General features: G+C 46.2%; 1 protein-coding gene across 2 annotated transcripts in view; it reads left to right on the forward strand.

Moving 5' to 3' along the window:
- Positions 1–21,458, forward strand: part of WDR70 (WD repeat domain 70) — a 422,360-nt gene that overhangs the window by 2,425 nt on the left and 398,477 nt on the right. For both annotated transcript variants that reach the window (XM_040338525.1, XM_040338517.1), the window contains exons 2-5: positions 3,409–3,471; positions 6,364–6,447; positions 12,463–12,571; positions 17,091–17,196. In XM_040338525.1, the coding sequence (XP_040194459.1) occupies positions 3,417–3,471; positions 6,364–6,447; positions 12,463–12,571; positions 17,091–17,196 (354 nt within the window). In that variant the 5' untranslated portion in view covers positions 3,409–3,416. The remainder of the gene's footprint in view (positions 1–3,408; positions 3,472–6,363; positions 6,448–12,462; positions 12,572–17,090; positions 17,197–21,458) is intronic.

Below are 21,458 nucleotides of genomic sequence, written 5' to 3' on the forward strand. Positions count from 1 at the left end.
ACTGTTGGATTGTTGGAAGAAGTTGCTGTTGGAGGGTGCTTTGGTACCATTCTTTATTCATGGCTGTGTTTTTGGGCAAAATTGTGAGTGAGCCCACTCCCTTGGATGAGAAACAACCCCACACATGAATGGTCTCAGGATGCTTTACTGTTGGCATGACACAGGACTGATGGTAGCGCTCACCTTTTCTTCTCCGGACAAGCCTTTTTCCTGATGCCCCAAACAATCGGAAAGAGGCTTCATCGGAGAATATGACTTTGCCCCAGTCCTCAGCAGTCCATTCACCATATTTTCTGCAGAAGATCAATCTGTCCCTGATGTTTTTTTTGGAGAGAAGTGGCTTCTTTGCTGCCCTTCTTGACACCAGGCCATCCTCCAAAAGTCTTCGCCTCACTGTGCGTCCCGATCATTCGCTCACACCTGTCTGCTGCCATTCCTGAGCAAGCTCTGCACTGGTGGCACTCCGATCCCGCAGCTGAATCCTCTTTAGGAGACGGTCCTGGCACTTGCTGGACTTTCTTGGGCACCCTGAAGCCTTCTTCACAAATGCAGTGGAATTTTTTTTTATGGGATTAAGTTAATTTTCATGGCAAAGAGGAACTTTGCAATTAATTGCAATTCGTCTGATCACTCTTCATAACATTCTGGAGTATATGCAATTTCCCATCTCAAAAACTGAGGCAGCAGACTTTGTGAAAATTAGTATTTGTGTCATTCTCAAAACTTTTGGCCATGGCTGTACAACATGAAAATGAGCTTCAGTCTCCTGTGAATAATAAAAAAAAAAAGTCAGCAGCTACAAGTTTAAAAGCACTCCACAACCCCCCCGAAAAGCAGTGCCATATAACTAGAGTTGTCCCGATACTAGTATCGGTATCGGAACCGATTCCGAGTAGTTGCGGGAGTACTCGTACTCCCGCAAATACCCCCGATACCAAAATAGAATACTGACCCCCCCCCTGCCGCCTCCGTAACGCCGCATCCCGCCGCCGTTCGCCGCATCCCCGCTACCGCCGCCTGTGTAATACGCCGGGAACATTACCGCTTTGAATAGCTGTAATGATTCGCACCGCGCATAGACACTCCCCCTCGCTCGGGTGAACTGTCCAATCCCGAGCGAGGGGGAGTGTCTATACGCAGCGCGGCGCCAATCATTACAGCGATTCAAAGTTGTAATGTTCCCGGCGTATTACACAGTCGGCGGCAGCGGGGATGCAGGTAAGCGTGATATGGCTGGATGGGGGGAGACAATGGCTGGATGGGGGGAGACAATGGCTGGATGGGGGGATGCATGGGGGGAGACAATGGCTGGATGGGGGGATACATGGCTGCATGGGGGGAGACAATGGCTGCATGGGGGGGGGGAGACAATGGCTGCATGGGGGGGGGGGAGACAATGGCTGGATGGGGGGGAGACAATGGCTGGATGGGGGGAGACAATGGCTGGATGGGGGGAGACAATGGCTGGATGGGGGGAGACAATGGCTGGATGGGGGGAGACAATGGCTGGATGGGGGGATACATGGCTGGATGGGGGGGATACATGGCTGGATGGGGGGGATACATGGCTGCATGGGGGGAGACAATGGCTGCATGGGGGGAGACAATGGCTGGATGGAGGGATACATGGCTGGATGGGGGGAGACAATGGCTGGATGGGGGGGATACATGGCTGCATGGGGGGGAGACAATGGCTGCATGGGGGGATACATGGCAGCATGGGGGAACCAAAGGCTGGATGGGGGGATACATGGCTGCATGGGGGGAGACAATGGCTGGATGGGGGGATACATGGCTGCATGGGGGGAGACAATGGCTGGATGGGGGGGCTACATGGGGGAGACATGGCTGGATGGGGGGAGACATGGCTGCATCTGTGGGGGGACATGGCTGCATTTGGGGACACATTTAAAAAAAAGTATCGGTATTCGGTATCGGCGACTACTTGAAAAAAAGTATCGGTACTTGTACTCAGTCCTAAAAAAGTGGTATCGGGACAACCCTAGTTATAACTGCAGTAAAGTGCCGCTTTAAAAAAAAAAAAAAAAAACAGCCACTCATCCCACAATCTAGCAGTGTGCTCAATCAAGCTAATTTCACCCACTCTCCTCGGCACCGGCATCTTAACTATGGGCACCGCACTGTGACAGCTTGCATCTTCACAGCCGGGTGCCCACTGTGCGAGCAGCGTGAATGGTCAAGCAGTCGTCTGGGACCTGTTGCGTGCGTGTCCCGCAAGACTGCGGGCGGGGCGGGAAGTTCCGATCACCTAGGCGGTTGGAGCAGGAGTGGGTACCTGTCAAAATTGGGTAACCCCCCCTCCTCCTCAAAAGTGGCAATTCTTCAAGAGGAGGGGGGGTTGGGGGTGAGTCCTCCAAAGCCCTTTTGGGTGGAGATCCGCTTTAAAAATAAGTGTCTATACCAGTGATGGGAACCTTGGCACCCCAGATGTTTTGGAGCTACATTTCCCATGATGCTAAACTACACTTCAGAGTGCATGAGTATCGTGGGAAATGTAGTTCCAAAACATCTGGGGTGCCAAGGTTTGCCATCACTGGTCTATACTGTTTAAAATTCAGTAATACTGTTTTAGGCTATTCTACACATGCTCAGTTGCAATTTTGAAGCGTGACATGTTGGGTATCAATTTACTCAGCGTAACATTATCTTTCACAATATAAAAAAAAATTGGGCTAACTTTACTGTTGTCTTATTTTTTAATTAAAAAAAAAAGTGCGCTTGTAAGACCGCTGCGCAAATACAGTGTGACAGAAAGTATTGCAACGACCGCCATTTTATTCTCTAGGGTATTAGAATAAAAAAATATATATATATAATGTTTGGGGGTTCTAAGTAAAGGGAAGGAGGTGGGCGTGCAGTGACAAAACAGGCAGGGGAAGCTCCATTAGCATTGCTGGTTTGCTTGTCATACTAACTGCCACCACAAGAGGATGCCAGAGAAGCATAGGACTGCAGAAAGCCGCGGCCTCATTTACAAACCGGTGTGGCCCAACGCGATCGCGGGGGGGCGCACAGAGGGACAGGATACCCCAGCTGTGCGCCCCAGGTGCCCGGTCGCTAATTCTAGTCGCAAGTGCGACCTGGCGCCCAGGGTTTGTCGAACCCTGATATGTTACTTATGTAGTTAAAATGAATAAAACAATATGAGCTGCACTTCATTGAGCTCTTCTTGCAGTATTTTTAATCAGAGAATTGACAGCAAACAATGGTGTCTCCAACCCAAATGAACCTTCCTTCACTAACCTTGGCTTGCTCACAAGGATGGGGTTGTCCATGTGCAGGAGGGGCCAGTTTTGAGCAGAACTATGGATCTGTGTGCGTTTCCCTTAGCCACTTGTTGCACATTACTAATTATGTTTCTCTCTCTCTTTTTTTTTTTTATTGTAGTTACCACAATGGACGACCCTGAAGATTGCAATGTTGCTGCTACAATGGGCTTCTCTGGGTTTGGTTAGTGTTGTAAATTGTTGTCTTTAAAAATGTTTTATTTTTATTATTGTAATTCAGGAATATATAGCGCCAACAGTTTGCGCAGCGCTTTACAACATGAGGGCAGACGGTACAGTCACAATACAATACAATTCAATTCAATACAGGAAGAATCAGAGGGCCCTGCTCGTTAGAGTTTACAGTCTAAAAGGGAGGGTCAGTTGATACCAAAGGTAATAACTGTGGGGGATGGGCTGTGGGAGGAAACAAATGTACGGTTGTTGGGTGGAGGCAGAAAAGACTTCTCTGAAGAAAAAAGATTTCGGATTGCCTAAAAGTGGACTGAGTAGGACAGGGGTGCCCAACCAGTGGTCCGGGGGCCACATGTGCCCCGGGGAGCCCTCTGATGTGGCCCGCGACCCCCTGCTCTGGGATGGAATAGAATATCCATAAAAGGTCAGTTTATTACTAAAATCACAGGGCCAGATTCACAGAGCAAGTACGCCGGCGTATCTACTGAAACGCCGGCATACTTTCAAATTTGCCGCGTCGTATCTTTAGTTTGAATCCTCAAACTAAGATACGATGGCTTCTGGCTTCGATTCGACAGGCGTACGGCTTCGTACGCCTTCGGATCGTAGGTGCAATACTTCGGCGCCCGCTGAGTGGAGTTTGCGTAGTTTTCCGCGTCGGGTATGCTAATTAGCTTTTTCCGTCGAACCACGAAGGTACGCGCGGCCGTCGCATTCTCTTACGTCGTCGCATTCTCTTACGTCGTCGCTAGTCGGCTTTTCCCGTCATATAGTTAAAGCTGCTATTTCGTGGCGTATAGATAGACTTGCCATGTTAAAGTATGGCCGTCGTTCCCGCGTCAAATTTTTTTTTTTTTTTTTTTGCGTAAGTCGTCCGTGAATAGGAAAGGACGTAACTCACGTCTAAAAAATGACGTCTGTGCGACGTCATTTTGCGCAAAGCACGGCGGGAAATTTCGAAACGGAGCATGCGCTGTTCAATCCGCGCTTCATTTAAATGAAGCATGCCCCCTACCCGCCCAATTTTAAAATACGCGCCGAGAAATACACTACGCCGCCGTAACTTACGGCGCAAAATTTTCCTGGATTCGAAATTCCGCCAGGTAAGATACGGCGGCGTAGCGTATCTCTGATACGCTGCGCCAGGGCAATTCTTTGTGAATCTGCCCCACAGTGTATATATGGGCATATCTGTTCTTCAGTGGTTACTGGGCTGCTTTTAAACTGATCCACATGTGCAGAGCAGTTTATCTGCGGGTTACCTGCACTGAGCCATAGACTTCTGTTATTATTCTAGATTGTAAGCTCTTACTTCTAGATTGTAAGCTCTTACGAGCAGGGCCCTTTGATCCCTCCTGTATTGATTGTATTGTGACTGTACTGTCTTCCCTGATGTAAAGCGCTGCGCAAACTGTTGGCGCTATATAAATCCTGTATAATAATAATAATAATAATAATTACCTGCAAGTTTGGCGAGCTTTCTGAAAGTGCACAAAACCTGCAGAATATAATAGAAGTCTATTGCAAAGTGCAGGAAAGCCAAAGGTACACTGCGTTGCACCCGCGGTGTCAGTAAACCGCAGCGCATCAGTGTGAAAGCAGCCATAGGCCCCTTTCACATGCTCAGTTCGGCAGTCCGACCAATTGCACCCTCCATTCACCTCTAAGTAGTGGCAGACATAAACTGACTTGTGTCCTATCTCTAATCCCATCCGCTAAAAAGTATAGTGGGCTGTGTCCTTGTCCGCTCTGCATATGCAGAGCAGACTCAAGGACATGCCATTCACCCGCTCTGCTCATTGCAGCCCATGAACGGTTACGAAGTTGCTTAAGTGGCCCTCGCTCTTCAAAGGGTTGGGCACCCCTGGAGAAGGAGATAGTTGGACAGATTGGGGAAGGGGGTTCCAGAGGGTGGGAGAGGCTCTGGAGAAGTCCTGGAGGCGAGCATAGGGGGAGGTGACGAGGAAGCTACAGAGAAGGAACGAAGAGAAGAATTTGGTTTGTATTTAGAGACTAGGTTAGTGATGTAGCCGGGGGGCTAAATTGTGGGTGGCTTTGTAAGTTGTTGTTGTTGTTGTTGTTAGTATTTTGAATTTAAAGGGGTTGTAAAGGTACAATATATATTTATTTATTTTTTCCCTAAATAGCTTCCTTTACCTTAGTGCAGTCCTCCTTCACTTACCTCATCCTTCGGTTTTGCTTTTAAATGTCCTTATTTCTTCTGAGAAATCCTCACTTCTTGTTCTTCTGTCTGTAACTCCACTCAGTAATGTGAGGCTTTCTCCCTGGAGTGTCGCGCTCGCCCCCTCCCTTGGACTACAGGAGAGTCGGGACGTTCTCTACGTTGCAGATAGAGAAAGGAGCTGTGTGTTGGTGGGCGTCCTGACTCTGTTGTATTCTGCATAATAGAAGCAGCAACCCCCCCCCCCCCCCCAACAGTTGCAGAATACCGGTCACCTGCATACCGGAAGCAGTGCGGACACTTTATGGGGGCGCTAGACTAATTTCTCTCTCAGCCCAGTTTGCCCCATAAGACTGGTGCTACGCTAACAGTGTAGCGCAAACCGGCGGGGACTCTTTCTGTGCTGCCCCCCTGCAAAGTGCTGCCCTAGGCCTGGGCCTTGTTGGCCTTAATCAGGATACAGCGTTGGTGTAGAGTAAGCTATTTCAGTACAGGAGAGAAGTCTGCACAACTGTACAAGACTAAAGGGAAGGCTGGAGTTCAGCTTTAAGAACCAACTATTCCATTCTAGAAGACAGCAAGTAATTTTTTTTTATATGGCATTGCGAAGATACGCACTGGGGAAATGTTATTTCCTTTTATCTATATAGGCTATTTTATTTTTATATTTTTTTTAAGCTTTTATTTTTTTCCTCTTAGGAAGGAAAGCTCGGACGTTTGACTTGGAAGCCATGTTTGAACAAACTCGTAGAACTGCTGTGGAGAGAAGTAAAAAAACATTTGGTGAGTTCTGGCTCACATTTTGACGAGTACCAATACAGTAAAACCTTGGTTTAAGAGTAACTTGGTTTGAGAGCGTTTTGCAAGCTAATTTTTATTTTTTTTTTATAAAATTTTACTTGTATATCAAGACATCGCTTGTATATCAAGTAGCGTCATGTCACAACTGAGTATAAAAGAGAAGAGAGGCGCCTCTAAGTGTAGCAATATGGTTACATTTAATGAAGGTACAACATTCAGCAACATATTGCTACACTAAGGCCCCATACACACGACCAAACATGTATGCTGAAACTGGTCCGCGGACCAGTTTCAGCAGACATGTTCGGTCGTGTGTAGGCGCGAGTGGGCAGAATTCCAGCAAACATTTGCCCGCCGGGCCTTTTCCCAGCGGGCAAATATTCCTGGACTTGTTTTAAAACCGTCCGCTGGAATCCTGTCCGCTCAGACATGTATGGCCGTCAGTACAGACCTACCGTACATGTCCGAGCGCCCGCCGTCCCTCGCATGCGTCGAATCACTTCGACGCATGCGTGGAAGCATTTAAAAGGCAGGCCCGCCCACGTCGCCGCGTCATCGTCGCGGCGATGGTGCGGACACGCCCCCCGTATTGTTTACGCGCGGACTTCTGTACGATGGTTAGTACAGCCATCGTACAGAATTCCCCGGGCAGACATGTACGGTGAAAACGGTCCGACGGACCGCTTTCATCGTACATGTTTGCCCGTGTGTACCCGGCCTTAGAGGCGTCTCTCTTCTCTTTTATACTTTGTAGCTCCGGCTGGATTTTTCTTCAAATCCCCTTGTGGAGGCTTCCATTTGTGGATGGAGATTTTATGGTTACACAACCTATCACCTTGCTATAATCTTTTTATATGGACTAAAAAACTGAAGGACTTATGAATAAATGATTGTGGAACGAATCGTTAGTTTCATGTTTCTGGAACAAATTATGCTCGCAATCCAAGGTTTTACTGTATTTAATTTTTTTATTTTTTTTTTTAAGTTCTCGCCAATACCAATTACCGATACTTACCGCAACTGTTTTGTTTTCACTTCAGCTGTCCGCAATTGGACCAAGCATTGAAACGTTATTTACAAATGAAATAAATAGATTTTATTTAATTTTGCTCTTTTTCAATGTGAAATGTATAAAATATATGTTAATATGTATGTGTAAAAATAGTCACTAATAGAGTTGAGCGAACCCGAACTGTAAAGTTCGGGTTCGGTACGGACTTTGGGTTTTTCCCGAACCCGGACCCAAACCCGAATAATTGGAAAAAGTTTGGGTCCGGGATCGGAGTTCAGGGAAAAAAAATGGATATTAAGGGGAACCCCGCCGTCAATTTAAAAAAAAAAAATGACGTGTGGTTCCCCCTAAATATCCATAACCAGACCCGTTATCCGAGCACGTTGACCTGGCCGGCCGCAGAAAAGAGGGGGGGGGGACAGAGTGCGCCTCCCCCCCCCTCTCCTGAACCGCACCAGGCCACATGCCCTCAACATGGGGAGGATGTCCCCATGTTGATGGGGACAAGGGTCTCATCCCCACAACCCTTGCCCGGTGGTTGTGGGGGTATGCGGGCGGGAGGCTTTTCAGAATCTGGAAGACCCCTTTAACAAAGGGGACCCCCAGATCCTGACCCCCCCCTGTGTGAAATGATAATGGGGTACACTGTACCCCTACCATTTCACGAAGGAAGTGTAAATTCTTGTAAAAAAAAAAAACACACACACCGTAGAATAAAGTCCTTTATTAATAAAAAAAAAAAAACTCCAGCGGTGATAATCCACTCGTTCCCGGCTTCCTGCTCCAACGTTGTCCCGATCCAGCGACGAGTGCGGGTGATCTCCAGCGATGAGAAGATCCAGCGACGGTGATCTCCGCTCCAGCAATGAGAAGATCCATCCATCCGGAGCGCAGCATCTTTTTTTTTTTTTTTTTTTTTTTTTTTCTGCAGCCGGCCAGGTCAACGTGCTCGGATAACGGCTCTGGTTATGGATATTTAGGGGGAACCACACGTCAGGTTTTTTTTTAAATTGCCGGCGGGGTTCCCCTTAATATCCATACCAGACCTAAAGGGTCTGGTTATTGAATTTGCGGGGACCTCCGCACATTTTTTTTTTTTTCTAAAAGTCCGTGTCCCATTGACTACAATGGGGTTCGGAGTTCGGGTTCCCGAAACCAAACTTTTTTTTTAAAGTTCGGGTTCGGACCCGAACCCGCACATCCAGGTGTCCGCTCAACTCTAGTCACTAACAAAGTGAAAAAAAAAAAAAAGTTTTAATTGTTAATAGACGTGATCTAAAAAAAAAAACAGCAGGAGAATAATAATTAAATGGAGAATAGGGAGTTAATTGAGCCTGATGAGAGTAAATTAAGATGTAATAAGGGGTTAAACAGAGGAACATTTGTTCATCCCTTTGATCTGCAGATGAAGAAACCGAAAGATACAAAAATAAACAATGTTTTCTTTTTATTTCAGTTTTTTTTTAGCAGGTAAGCAATGTTAATAAACATTGCTGGCTGCTTCCTTTTTTTTTTTTTTTTTTTTTTACAGCTTTAATTACCAAACTACTTTAACACTTTTTATGTCAATAGGGGAGACCCACTGACAGCTCAAAGAACCGGGCCTGAAAATATTGGTTTCAGGTATCGGTGCATTTGCATGAGTACCGATACTTGTGCAAATACTCTGTATTGTCACCGATACTAGTGTCAGTGCAACCCTACTCATGTATCTTCATTAGTACCAGTTATTGGCATTTGGGGTCTATAGTTTATGAGACTAAGATGGTAAGCCAAATAAAAAAGTACCAAATTTGAACATATGTAAATCTCTTTTTGCATACTGTAGACAGTCCCAACCACTCCACTCTATTCCAAGCCTCCCACCACCGCTCCACTGATCGATGGGTACTGCCTCTAGGCGGTCAGTGACAGGCTAGTAGTTACAACACCAAAAAGCAAGTGACGCCGCTCGACTTCTGAAATTTCAAAGTAGATTTAAACCCCTTTCGCACTGAGGTGATTTGCAGGCGCTATAGCGCTAAAAATAGTGCCTGCAAAGCGCCCTGAAAGAGTGGATCCATTCACTCCAGTGTAAAAGCTCGAGGGCTTTCACACTGGAGCGGTGAGCTGTCAGGGCGTCAGAAAAAGTCCTGCCAGCAGCTTCTTTGCAGCGCATTAGGAGCGTGAACTCCCTGCTCCTAAAGTGCCCCTGCCCATTAAAATCAATGGGCAGTGCCACCGGGCGCTTTAACCCTTTTTTGACCACTAGCGGGTGTTAAAAGCACCCCGCTAGTGGCTAAAAACGATGGTAACGCACCGATAAAAATAGCAGCATTTTTCCACCGACGCCCGGGCGCTTTCAGTGTGAAACCAGCCTTCATAATGTTATCCTTTACATGGGTAATCCATCTGCTCCTCTTAGATGTTGCACTTCATTAGGAGTTTAGTCCTAGATTGAGGTTTGGGCCTCCTATCCTGGAGTTCTCACCCTGTGAATGACTGATAAATCTGGACTTTCAGAAGTTGAGCGTCCTTCATTCTTTATTTTTGGTGTTGGTGTATCTATTTTCCATACCTGTGGTATCCTTGGGGAAGCTGTTACAGGCAATGCTACTACAGTGATCTTCACTAGCTTCTAGGTCCTGTGCCCCATGCTGTATTGTGAACAGAGGAGGTCACTTGCTCAGCATTGGAACCATTCAGGGAACATTTTGGCATTTTGCTCAGTGAATGCAGCTTCCTCTGATTGGACAAGGTGGAGAGGTGGGGTGGTGACATCACAATCTGAAACCTCATCCAATCGGAGAACACTTGGCATTCATTTAAAAAGTGCAAAAGTTCTTGGGGGCGCCTGTGCCAAGTGTGCAAACTTCTGTGTTCATTAAGCGGCAGAGCAGCCAATTGACACAGGACGCAAAATCTAGCAGCAGTCACTGTAGCTGTGCTGCCTACTACAGTGTCTACCAGCTTCCAAAGGGACTTCACCGGTATGGCACATATTTGCATTGGTCCAAGCTGGACTAAGGTAGCTGTGCAAAAATATCCCAGAGTACCTGGAATTTAACTTTTTTGAAGTAGATGTAAAATGAATGATACCGTATTTATCGGCGTATACCGCGCACTTTTTTGCCCTAAAAATCAGGGCAAAATCGTGGGTGCACAATATACGCCGATACCCGCGCTGTGTTTGAACCACTGTGCCGACATATACCGAGCGCAGTATAGTCGGGCAGGCTCGGCTCCTCTCGCGGTTACGTCCTTTACGCGAGAGGAGCCGAGCCTGCCCGAGTGTACTGCGCTCGGTATATGTCGGCGCATTGGTTCGAACACAGCGCGGGGAGGCCGCGGATGGACGCGATGGACGACGGGCAGGACGCCGACGAGGGGCATCCAAACTGTAAGTATTTTTTTTTTTTTTTTTTCAGGAATTTTCCTTCAAGTTCGGCGTTATAGCAAGATAAATACAGTATTTTGTTTTTTTTTTCTGCACTGTGATTCATAAACGAATACTGTTTTTTACCTCCCTCAGCCACTTCCAGCTTATATGAACTCTGGTGTTGGCTGCATGGCTTTTTTTAGGGTGGGTTTCCTAAAGGTAACAAAAGTGCACTGTGCTTGCATAATGCGTGCAAAGCAAACACGGTCACTGGTTGTCCTCATCAGAAGGCCTTGCAACAGGGTGAAAATGAGAGAGTACAGTCTGTAGACAAGGACAGAGGCCGGGATTCACAAAGCACTTGTGCCGACATATCTCCAGATACGCCGCGTAAGTGCAAATATGCGCCGTCATATCTGTGCGCCGTCCCCACAAACTAAGATACGCCTAAAAACAGGCTTCATTTCACCGACGTAACTTGCCTACGCCGGCGTAGAGTGGGCGCATATTTACGCTGGACGCATGTGGCGCTCCCATTGATTTTCTATTCAAATATGCAAATGAGGGAGAAACGGCGATTCAGGAACGTACGTGCGCCCGACGCAGGCTACGAGTGGTGCGCGTAAGTTGTACGTCCGGCGTAAAGTTAAGCCCCATAAAGGAGGTGTAACCCGGCAGCAGACATGCAAAGGGCTGCACCAAGGAATACAAGCCGGCGTATTTTACGTAGTTTACGTTGGACGTGAATATGACTAGGCGTAGGTTACGTTCACGCCGTAGGCAGTGATCCGGCGTATCTTAGGCAGTTGTTCCGACGTGTTTGTGAGCATGCGCACTGGGATGCGTCCACGGGACGGCGCATGCGCCATTCGTTATACGTATCTGTCTGGCGCTCGGCCCATCATTTGCATGGGGTCACGCCTCATTTGCATGGCTCACGCCCACTTCCCCCTACGCCGGCTTACGCCTAGGAAACCCAGCGCAGTTTTGGGAGCAAGTGCTCTGTGAATTCCATGCTTGCCTCTCTGCGCTGCGTCGGCGTAGCGTACAGGAGATACGCTACGGCGGCATAAATGTGCGCCCCTGTCTGTGAATCCGGGCCAGAGTGTTCTCGTCCTATAACAGGGGGTGTCTGGACTTTTGAAATTACACTAATGCCCTGTACACACGATCGGAATTTCCGATTGGGATCAAATCCGATGGAATTTTCCGTCGGAAATTCCGTTCAAGCTGTCTTGCATACACACTGTCACACCAAATTCTGACAGTCCAAAATGTGGTGACGTAAAACACTACGACGAGCCGAGAAAAACGAAGTTCAATGCTTCCGAGTATGCGTCGAATTGATTCTGAGCATGCATGTTTTTTTCTCTGTCAGAGTTCCACACAGACGATCGTAATGTCCGATTTTAGGATTTTTTTTTCCACCGGAAAAAAATAAATCATGTATTTCTAAACTCCGACGGAAAAAAGTCTGATGGGGCCCACACGCGGTCGGAATATCCGATGAAAAGATTCCGTCTTTACATGTAAAAGCTTTGAGATCTGGGTTAATGGGATTACATACTGCATGTTTTAATCGAAATGAAACCATGTAAAATAAAATCTGGACATGTTTATTTTATAGAATCCAGAGAAAAAGAAGAGGAGTCAAAAAAACGAGAGGATGAAGCTGGTCCTGGATCCAAGAATGTGGCATCTAGCTCTCGGGTGACATCTGCTGACTCCAGTTCAAGGTATTTCTAATGAGATTTAGAGGAAACTCACCTATGCCATTACTGACCTGAATCCAAAAAATGTTAGTTGCCTAGCTGTCTTAAACCAAGAACCAGACTAAAGCCTCGTACACACAATCGGATTTCCATCGGACAAATCCATGGAATTTTATGCGAAGGGAGTTGGCCGTGAACTTGGTATGCATACAGACAACAGAACTTTTTCAGCCAACATACATGAAACTACGTGTTTTTTCAGCTCTTTAGCGCCACCCTTTGGGCAACGTCTGCTAATGTTGTGCTATGGTTAGCATTGGTTTGGAGCATGCGTCTTTGAATTTTTTCCGACGGACTTGTGTACACACGATCGGATAATCCGACAAGACACATTTGTTGTCGGAAAATTTGAAAGCATGCTATAAAACATTTTGTTGTCAGAAATTGCGACAACAGTTATCCGGTTTGTATGGAGCATACAAACGGTCGGATTATCCGACAAAAAAAATGCATTGTTTACTGTGAAAATGACAATTGCAGTTTGGGGGTTAACCACTAGGGGGCGCTGAAGGGGTTAAGTGTGACCTCATATGTGTTTCTAACTGTAGGGGGGCGGGGCTGGACGTGTGACATCATTGATTGTGTTTCCCTTTATCAGGGAACACACGATCAATGACAGCGCCACAGTGAAGAACGGGGAAGCTGTGTTTACACACAGCTCTCCTTATTCTTCAGCTCTGGGGACTGATCGCGGGACTCCAGCGGCGATCGGGTCCCGCGGTCACGGAGCTTCGGACCGGGTCGCGGGCGTGCTTCGGGCGTCCGCCCGCGACCCACGGCTGGGCACTTAAAGAGGACGTACAGGTGACAATTGCAGTTTGGAAGTTAACCCATTCAGCGCCCCCTAGTGGTTAAGTGTGACCTCATATGTGTTTCTAACTGTAGGGGGGCGGGGCTGGACGTGTGACGCCATTGATCGCGTTTCCCTATATCAGGGAACAGACGATCAATGACGGCGCCACTGTGAAGAACGGGGAAGCTCTTCTTCAGCTTCGGGGGCCGATTGCGGGACTCCGGCGGCTTTCGGGTCCCGCGGGCATGCGCCGCGACCCACGGCTGGGCACTTAAAGAGGACGTACAGGTATGTGCTTGTGCCCAGCCGTGCCATTCTGCCGAAGTATATGTGCAGGAGGCGGTCCTTAAGTGGTTAAGGAGATATTCTAGTGAGCAGCAGCTAGTGACATCACCAGGACATGTGCTCCTTCAGAGCTCTGTGCCATGGCCATGACTATCGCACACATGTGCAGGAGTTCCGTCATTGCAGCTCGGCTGTTCAATCAGCCACAGCCCCAGTGAAAGACCGGGTAAAGATAGCGGGAAGCCTGTGCAGCGGTGACAGCGCACTGCTGGAGGGCTTTGTTTCAGGCCGGGTTCACACTTGCGAATTGGATGCAAGTTGTTTCACCGCATCCAATTCACATAGCAGGAGATTGTGACTGGCTCTCTATGGGGCCGGTTCACACGGGAGTCCTGTACTGAAATCTGACCTGAAACGGTGAACGGGGATGCACCGTGAGCCACTCCATGCTCTAATATGAACCCAGCCTCAAGGTAAGTCTTTCATAATGTGCTAGTAGTATATAATGTGTGTGTGTGTGTGTATACACACACACACACACACACACTTCTGCATTTCTGGGTATCGGGCGCGAGTAAGTGCTGCCAGAGGCTTGCTCCCACTGTGATCCTACACTGCAGATCCCACGGACCCGATGTCCGCTGGCACCCACTGATCATTCAGAATGCAGGCAGAACGGCAATCTGCCTATGTAAACAAGGCAGATCGCTGTTCTTTCAGTAAGGTAGACATGGATCCTGTGTTAATGCTAAAGCACCACCCTATTACAGTAAAAAAAAAAACAGATGGGCACACAGTTAACCTTTTGATCGCCCCTGATGTTAACCCCTTCCTAGTTAGTGTCATTAGTATAGTGACCGTGCATATTTTTAACACTGATCACTGTATTGGGGTCACTGGACCTCAAAAAAGTGTCCGTGTCCAACTTGTCCACCGCAATATTGCAGTCCCGCTGTAAGTCGCTGATTGCCGCCATTACTAGTAAAAAATAAAATCATAAATACATCCAATATTTTTTAGACACTATAACTTGCGCTTATTGGGATTTTTCTTACCAAAAATATGTAGCAGGATACATATTGGCCAAAATTGATGAAGAAATTAGATTTTTTTACATTTTATTTTTTTGTTTTATATGTGATATGTTTTATAGCAGAAAGTAAAACTGCAGAGGTGATCAAATATCACCAAACAAAAGCTCTATGTATCTGCGTACAGCGTTGCACGGCAGTGTGATTATCAGCTAAAGTAATACCGCGCCTTTTCGCAAAAAAATTGCCTAGTCAGTTTTTTGCCAGGTTGCTTTAAAGGAGTTGTAAAGGCAGAAGGTTTTTTTATGCATTAACACAAAATAAACCTTCTGTGTGCAGAAGCCCCCCTGATACTTACCAGAGCCCCCTCTTTATCCTCTTTATTAAGATAGCAGCGTGGCGTGATTGGCTCCCGCTGCTGTTAATTAAAGCCAATTGGGAGAGAGAGGGGGTGTAGCCGCACCAACGGTTCCATGTCTGAATTGAGCTGTGACTCGGCTCGGGTGCCCCCATAGCAAGCTGTTTGCTGTGGGGGCACTTAACAGGAGGGAGGGGCCAGGAGCACAAAAGAGGGACCCGAGAAGAGGAGGATCTGGGCCACTCTGTGCAAATTCAACTTCATAGAGCAGGCAAGTATAACATGTTGTTGTTTGTTTTTTGTTTTGTTTTTTTGCTTTTTAAATAAACAACAAGACTTTTCAATCACTTTGACATCATTTGCAGATCGAAGTTCATTCTTTTTAATCTGCAGATGATTGAACAGAATGATAGAAAAGTTAGAGGTCCAGCCTGGGTGAAAAAAATAAGTCAGCAGTTACAAATACTGTAGTTGCTGACTTTTATGTTGGCAACTCCCAGAGAAGCGCGCTGCGCTTTCTAGATGCCCCGGTGGCCGGGGAGGGGGACTGAAACTCCGGCTGAAAGTAGGGAAGGGGACCAAAATTGGGTCAAAGGGGTCATGTCAGGGATCAAAAAACAGGTCCCCATTTCCCACCACCCCCCTCCCCCTGAAAGGTGCTAAAAGGTGCTTAATGTGACACTGGGTGGTATAAGCAGAAGTTTAGAAATATGTTACTTTTTGTTTCTTTGTAGTCTAAGCAGTGTTTCTAAACGTTGATTCCGACTGCTTTTTTGACAGCTACAGTAGCCGAAATCTTCTCTGAAGATAAAGTAATGCCGGTGTTCTGTCGCATAGTGCATCTCGTCGGATACTGCCTACTGTTGATCAATTAGCGTGACGTCAACACTGCGCATGCAAAGATCGTCGGTAGCATTCTCCGACGATCCTCAAAGCGCGGAGGGAGAATGTAATTGTCATATTTTGCCTTGCTGTCTCTGCGCATGTGCAAGACTTGACTCCGTCCTGTGACACGCCTTCATCCACCCAACAACAATTGTTTTCCGCCTGTGACTCCACCAATGACCTCAAATTTCGTACATGCGCACAGAGAGCAAGGCACGATGTGAAAACCTGATTCTCATTTTGCGCTTTGCAGATTGACCACCTTGTGAAGACTTAGGCCTCGTACACACGATAGGTTAACCAGAGGACAACGGTCTGAAGGACCGTTTTCATCGGTCAAAACCGATCGTGTGTGGGCCCCATAGGTTATTTAACCATAGGTTAAATAAAAGACAACTTGCTTTAAAATTAACCTATGGATTGGTAACCGATAGGTCAAAACCGATCGTTGGTAGGCACAACCATCGGTTAAAAATCCACGCATGCTCAGAATCAAGTCGACGCATGCTTGGAAGCATTGAACTTCGTTTTTTTTAGCACGTCGTTGTGTTTTACGTCACTGCGTTCTGACACGATCGGTTATTTAACCGATGGTGTGTAGGCGCAACGGACCAACGGTCCTTGAGACCGTTGTCCTCTGGTTAACCTATCGTGTGTACGAGGCTTTACAGAAAACGTTTGACCTCTGTCATTGCCAACAAAGGATATACTGTACAGAAGCATATGCTCAAACAGTCATCATAAGATTTTTGAAACAAGGATGCTTTATCCAAGATGATCAGTGACCCTGACCCGTTAAACATAAACAAAACCTAATGGTCAAATATAGTGTAGTTGGGGATACTTTACCGTCCCCTGGTAGCACCCTACCAATTTTTTTTTAAATAAATTAATAATAACAAATAAAGGGAAAGGAAAGAAGAATCAGAAAAGACTAGAGTAGGGTGTGTCCCTTCACCTTGGGCCTCCCCTCACAAAATAGCCCAGCCTCCAGGGAGCCTGGAGATGAGCAATCCAGGGATTCCACACTTGTTGGCTCATCTTTTATTATTTGGTTTTTGGTTGTGCTGGCTGTGATAGTTTATATTAGTACATCCATTCACTATAAGGTGTTTGTATGTTTCATTGTAGTGACTCGGAAGACAGTTCAGATGATGAGATTGTTGGACCTCCCCTTCCTCCGGGTTTCAAAGATAGTGACGAGGATGATGAAGAGGATGATGACGATGATGATGACGTAAGTATAAATTGTGATTATTGTTGGTTCTGCCCTTCAGCATTTGTATTTATTTTTTTTACCTCTTATTAAAACAGAGTTCCACCCATAAAATTTAGTTTGCAATATTTAGCAGTAATAAACCTTTTTTTTTTTTTTTTTTATAACTTGCTCCTTCTTTGCTGTTGCTAAGGGGTGCCTTGTAATTTGCTTCTTTTCCTGGCACCTGACGTCATTTCCCTCGGCGCCCGTGCTCGCTGGTGCGAGATGTGGGAGATGTGTGTCATTTCCCAGGAGTCAGTGGGCAGTGCCGAGGGCTTTGTTTCCATCACAACAGGGCGTGCACTTCCGACGCCGCCACCCATTGTGATGGCAACGTCAGAAGTGTATGACGCTGTGAGCTGCAAATGCAGCGCATGCGTGAGAACGGGAGGTGCATGCTGGTCGCTTAGCTGCACCATGTCCCGGAAGATGGTGATTGTGGGCTCCACAAGCGATATGAAAAATGCCAGCAAAGCAGAAAATAAGTAATCTTACTTTATGAAATCGGCAATCGAGCGGCGATCCAACGAGAGGGAGCAGACGATCAGTGACAGTGTCACTAGGCAGAACGGGGAGATGCTTGTTTACACTGGCCTCTCCCCGTTCTGCAGCTCTGTGACCGGATCGCAAGACACTGGCGGACATTGAGTCTGCGGGTCCCGTGGGCACGGTCACGGTGCTAGCGGCAAGGGAGCCATTGTGCGACGCATATGTACAGAAGCTGGTCGTTAACCGGTTTAAAATGGTTTCAATGTTCAATAAGAACTTTGGAAATCTCAATCTATGTTGAGTGTATACATTTTTTTACAAATTGGACAGAATGTAATGTTTGCATAGATCGATAAGCTGCAGAAGTTAAAGATGATGTATTTTGCTAAGTTACACAGAGAGAGAGAAACTGTATTATAAGTTGACCTGTGACATGTGGAATTTTGAGGAGGCTATCCTGCTGAAAATCTCGTAATCACTGTGCTGCCCTTCTACACTTAAAGTGGTTTTAAAGGCAGAAGTTTTTTTATCGTAATGCATTCTATGTATTAAGATAAAAAAAACTTCAGAGTGCAGCAGCCCCGCTAATACTTTCCTGAACCAACACATCTTGACCCAGCGATGTTGCATAAGGCCTTGTACACACGAGCAGACATGTCTGCTGGGAGATTTTGGTCTGATGTGTGTACACACCAGCAGACCAAATTCCCCGCAGACAGAGAACGCGGTGACGTAGACGACACCGACGTTCTCAAACCTGGAAGTGCAATGCTTCCACGCATGCGTCGAATCAATTCGACGCATGCGCAGGATTTCGGTCTGCTGGTTAAACGTACTAACCAGCGGACATGTCAGACGGACAGGTTTCCAGCGGACAAGTTTCTTAGCATGCTAAGAAACTTTTGTCCGCTGGAAACCTGTCCGCTAGGCCCTACACATGGTCGGACATGTCCGCGGAAACTGGTCCGCGGACCAGTTTCAGCGGACATGTTCAGTCGTGTGTAGGGTTGCCACCTCATCCCTTTAAAACAGAACACATATGAATTACACAGGTTCTGTGGCTGATTAAGTTGGTAATTGAACTCAAGTGGAGCCTTATCTAAATAAAATTAGCCTCAGAACCTGTGTAATTCATATGTGTTCTGTTTTAAAGGGATGAGGTGGCAACCCTAGTCGTGTGTACAAGGCCTAAGAGTTTTGGCTGTCTGGGGCTTTCCCTCTTCTTTGGCTGACACAGCAATTGGGCGCCATTGGCTCCTGCTGCTGTCAATCAAAGCCAGTGATCCAATGAAGAGAGGAGGTAGGAGTGAAGTGCTGCTTTGTGTCTGAATGGACACACAGAGAAGCGAATCGGCTCGGGTTCCCCCCAGAGCAAGCTGCTTGCTCTGGGGGCACTCGGCAGCAGGGAGGAGCCAGGAGTGTAGGCGAGGCACCTAAGGAGAGGAAGATCTTTTAATTTTTAAATGGGGTTGGAACAAGACTTTAAAGCGGGAGTTCACCCATAAAAAAATGTTTACCATTAGATTGATGCTCATTTTGTCTAGGGGAATTGGCTAGTTTTAAAATCGAAGCTGTACTTACCGTTTTAGAGAGCGATCTTCTCCGTCGCTTCCGGGTATGGTCTTCGGGACTGGGCGTTCCTTCTTGATTGACAGTCTTCCGACAGGCTTCCGACGTTCGCATCCATCGCGTCACGAGTAGCCGAAAGAAGCCGAACGTCGGTGCGGCTCTATACTGCGCCTGCGCACCGACGTTCGGCTACTTTTGGAAAATCGAAGACTGTCAATCAAAATAGGAACGCCCGGTCCCGCAGCTCATTCCTGGAAGCGGCGGAGAAGATGCATCTCTAAAACGGTAAGTACTGTTTCGATTAAAAAAAAACTAGCCGATTCCCCTAGACAAAATGAGCAGGAATCTAAGGTTAAAAAATGTTATTTCCGGTTGAACCTCCACTTTAATAACACTTTAAGGCACAGCTAAGGAACGTATGGAACAGATATGACCTTATGAAATATGTATTTACCAATTATAGCTATAAGCAAAGTTTTTAGAATATTGACACTGATACAATGATTTTTTGGTGTATTGGGTGACTGTGATGAGATACTGATGTAAGGGTGGACTCTGTTGGAGACCCTGATGGGATTTTTTTTTTCTGTTTGTGATTAATTATGAAATAGTGTGGCCCCCATAATGAAAATTTGGAGATCTCTGTTGTAGTGGAATGATGTTCATTATGGGCCAACCTTCATTGGCGCCTCTTATGGCCTGCAGGTGGGTTGTATTCATCTGCTGTATTGCTTATGTTAACAAACAAAGTATAAACTGGCAGGAAAATTGTCATTTATTAGTGGGATAAATAGGACTAAAAAGGGTTTGACAAATTTGCTTGGAATCTAGGAGCCAGCTAAAAAAGTTAGGAGCCAGAAAACGCACCCCGTCCCGACGAGCTTGCGCGCAGAAGCGAACACATACGTGAGCATCGCCCGCATATGTAAATGGTGTTCAAACCACACATGTGAGGTATCGCCGCTATTGGTAGAGCGAGAGCAATAATTCTAGCCCTAGACCTCCTCTGTAACTCAAAACATGCAACCTGTAGATTTTTTTTTAAACGTTGCCTATGAAGATTTAAAAGGGTAAAAGTTTGTCGCCATTCCACGAGCGGACGTAATTTTGAAGCGTGACATGTTGAGTATGAATTTACTCGGCGTAACATTATCTTTCATAATATTAAAAAAAAATGGGGATAACTTTACTGTTGTCTTATTTTTTAATTAAAAAAAGTGTCATTTTTTCCCAAAAAAGTGCGCTTGTAAGAACTCTGCGCAAATACGGCGTGACAGAAAGTATTGTAACGATCGCCATTTTATTCTCTAGGGTGTTAGGATAAAAAATATATATAATGTTTGGGGGTTCTAATTAGAGGGAAGAAGATGGCAGTGAAAAATGACATTAGAATTGCTGTTTAACTTGTAATGCTTAACTTGTAATACCAACGGCCACCACCAGATGGCGCCAGCTCACAAAAAAATATATATTTTTTTTTGCCCACCTTCCAAGTCGCCAGGACACTATTTCTAGTCACCATGGCGACCGGGATTTGTCGAGCCCTGGACTAAGCTACCATGTTTTCGTTTATCGAGACAATCATACATACCTTTTTATAGGCCCAACTGTATTCTCTAGCAGAACCGTTTGGAAGGGGCCAAATATATAGAAAAATGCTATAGCATCACTCCTTGTAAATATTCTGTGCATTATGTCCCCCTTATGATACTGTTGCACACCTTTCTACCACATGGGTCATCTGGTGCACAGTCTGTCACAGCTTGTTTATGGAAAATGCTTGTATTAAATGTTTTTTGGTGAAGTTTATTTATAGACTGGATTAGAATGACCTTTTTTTGAGTTGCAGAACTTAAAGTTTGATAAGCAGTACTGACCTGCATGCAATGTTGACTGACGACTGCCTGCATATACGAACAAATGACTGTAACCAACAGTATAAGCCCTCCCGCTACCAGCATGCCTCAGTATTTTGCTAGTCTCCTAGAAGGAATTGCATTGTTTTTTTTTCATCTCTGCTAATTTAACTGCAGACTCTCTTCCACAATTGGTGGTGGCTGCAGGGAGTATTGATATTTTTAAGAGATTCTAGACACTGACACATGTGCACCTACACAGGTTGAACTGGATAGACCATTGCCTTTTTACTCAACCTTACCTACTATGTAACTCTATGCAAGACA

The sequence above is a fragment of the Rana temporaria genome, chromosome 1 (genome assembly GCF_905171775.1).
Source record: "Rana temporaria chromosome 1, aRanTem1.1, whole genome shotgun sequence".
In the NCBI taxonomy this organism is placed as follows: domain Eukaryota; kingdom Metazoa; phylum Chordata; class Amphibia; order Anura; family Ranidae; genus Rana; species Rana temporaria.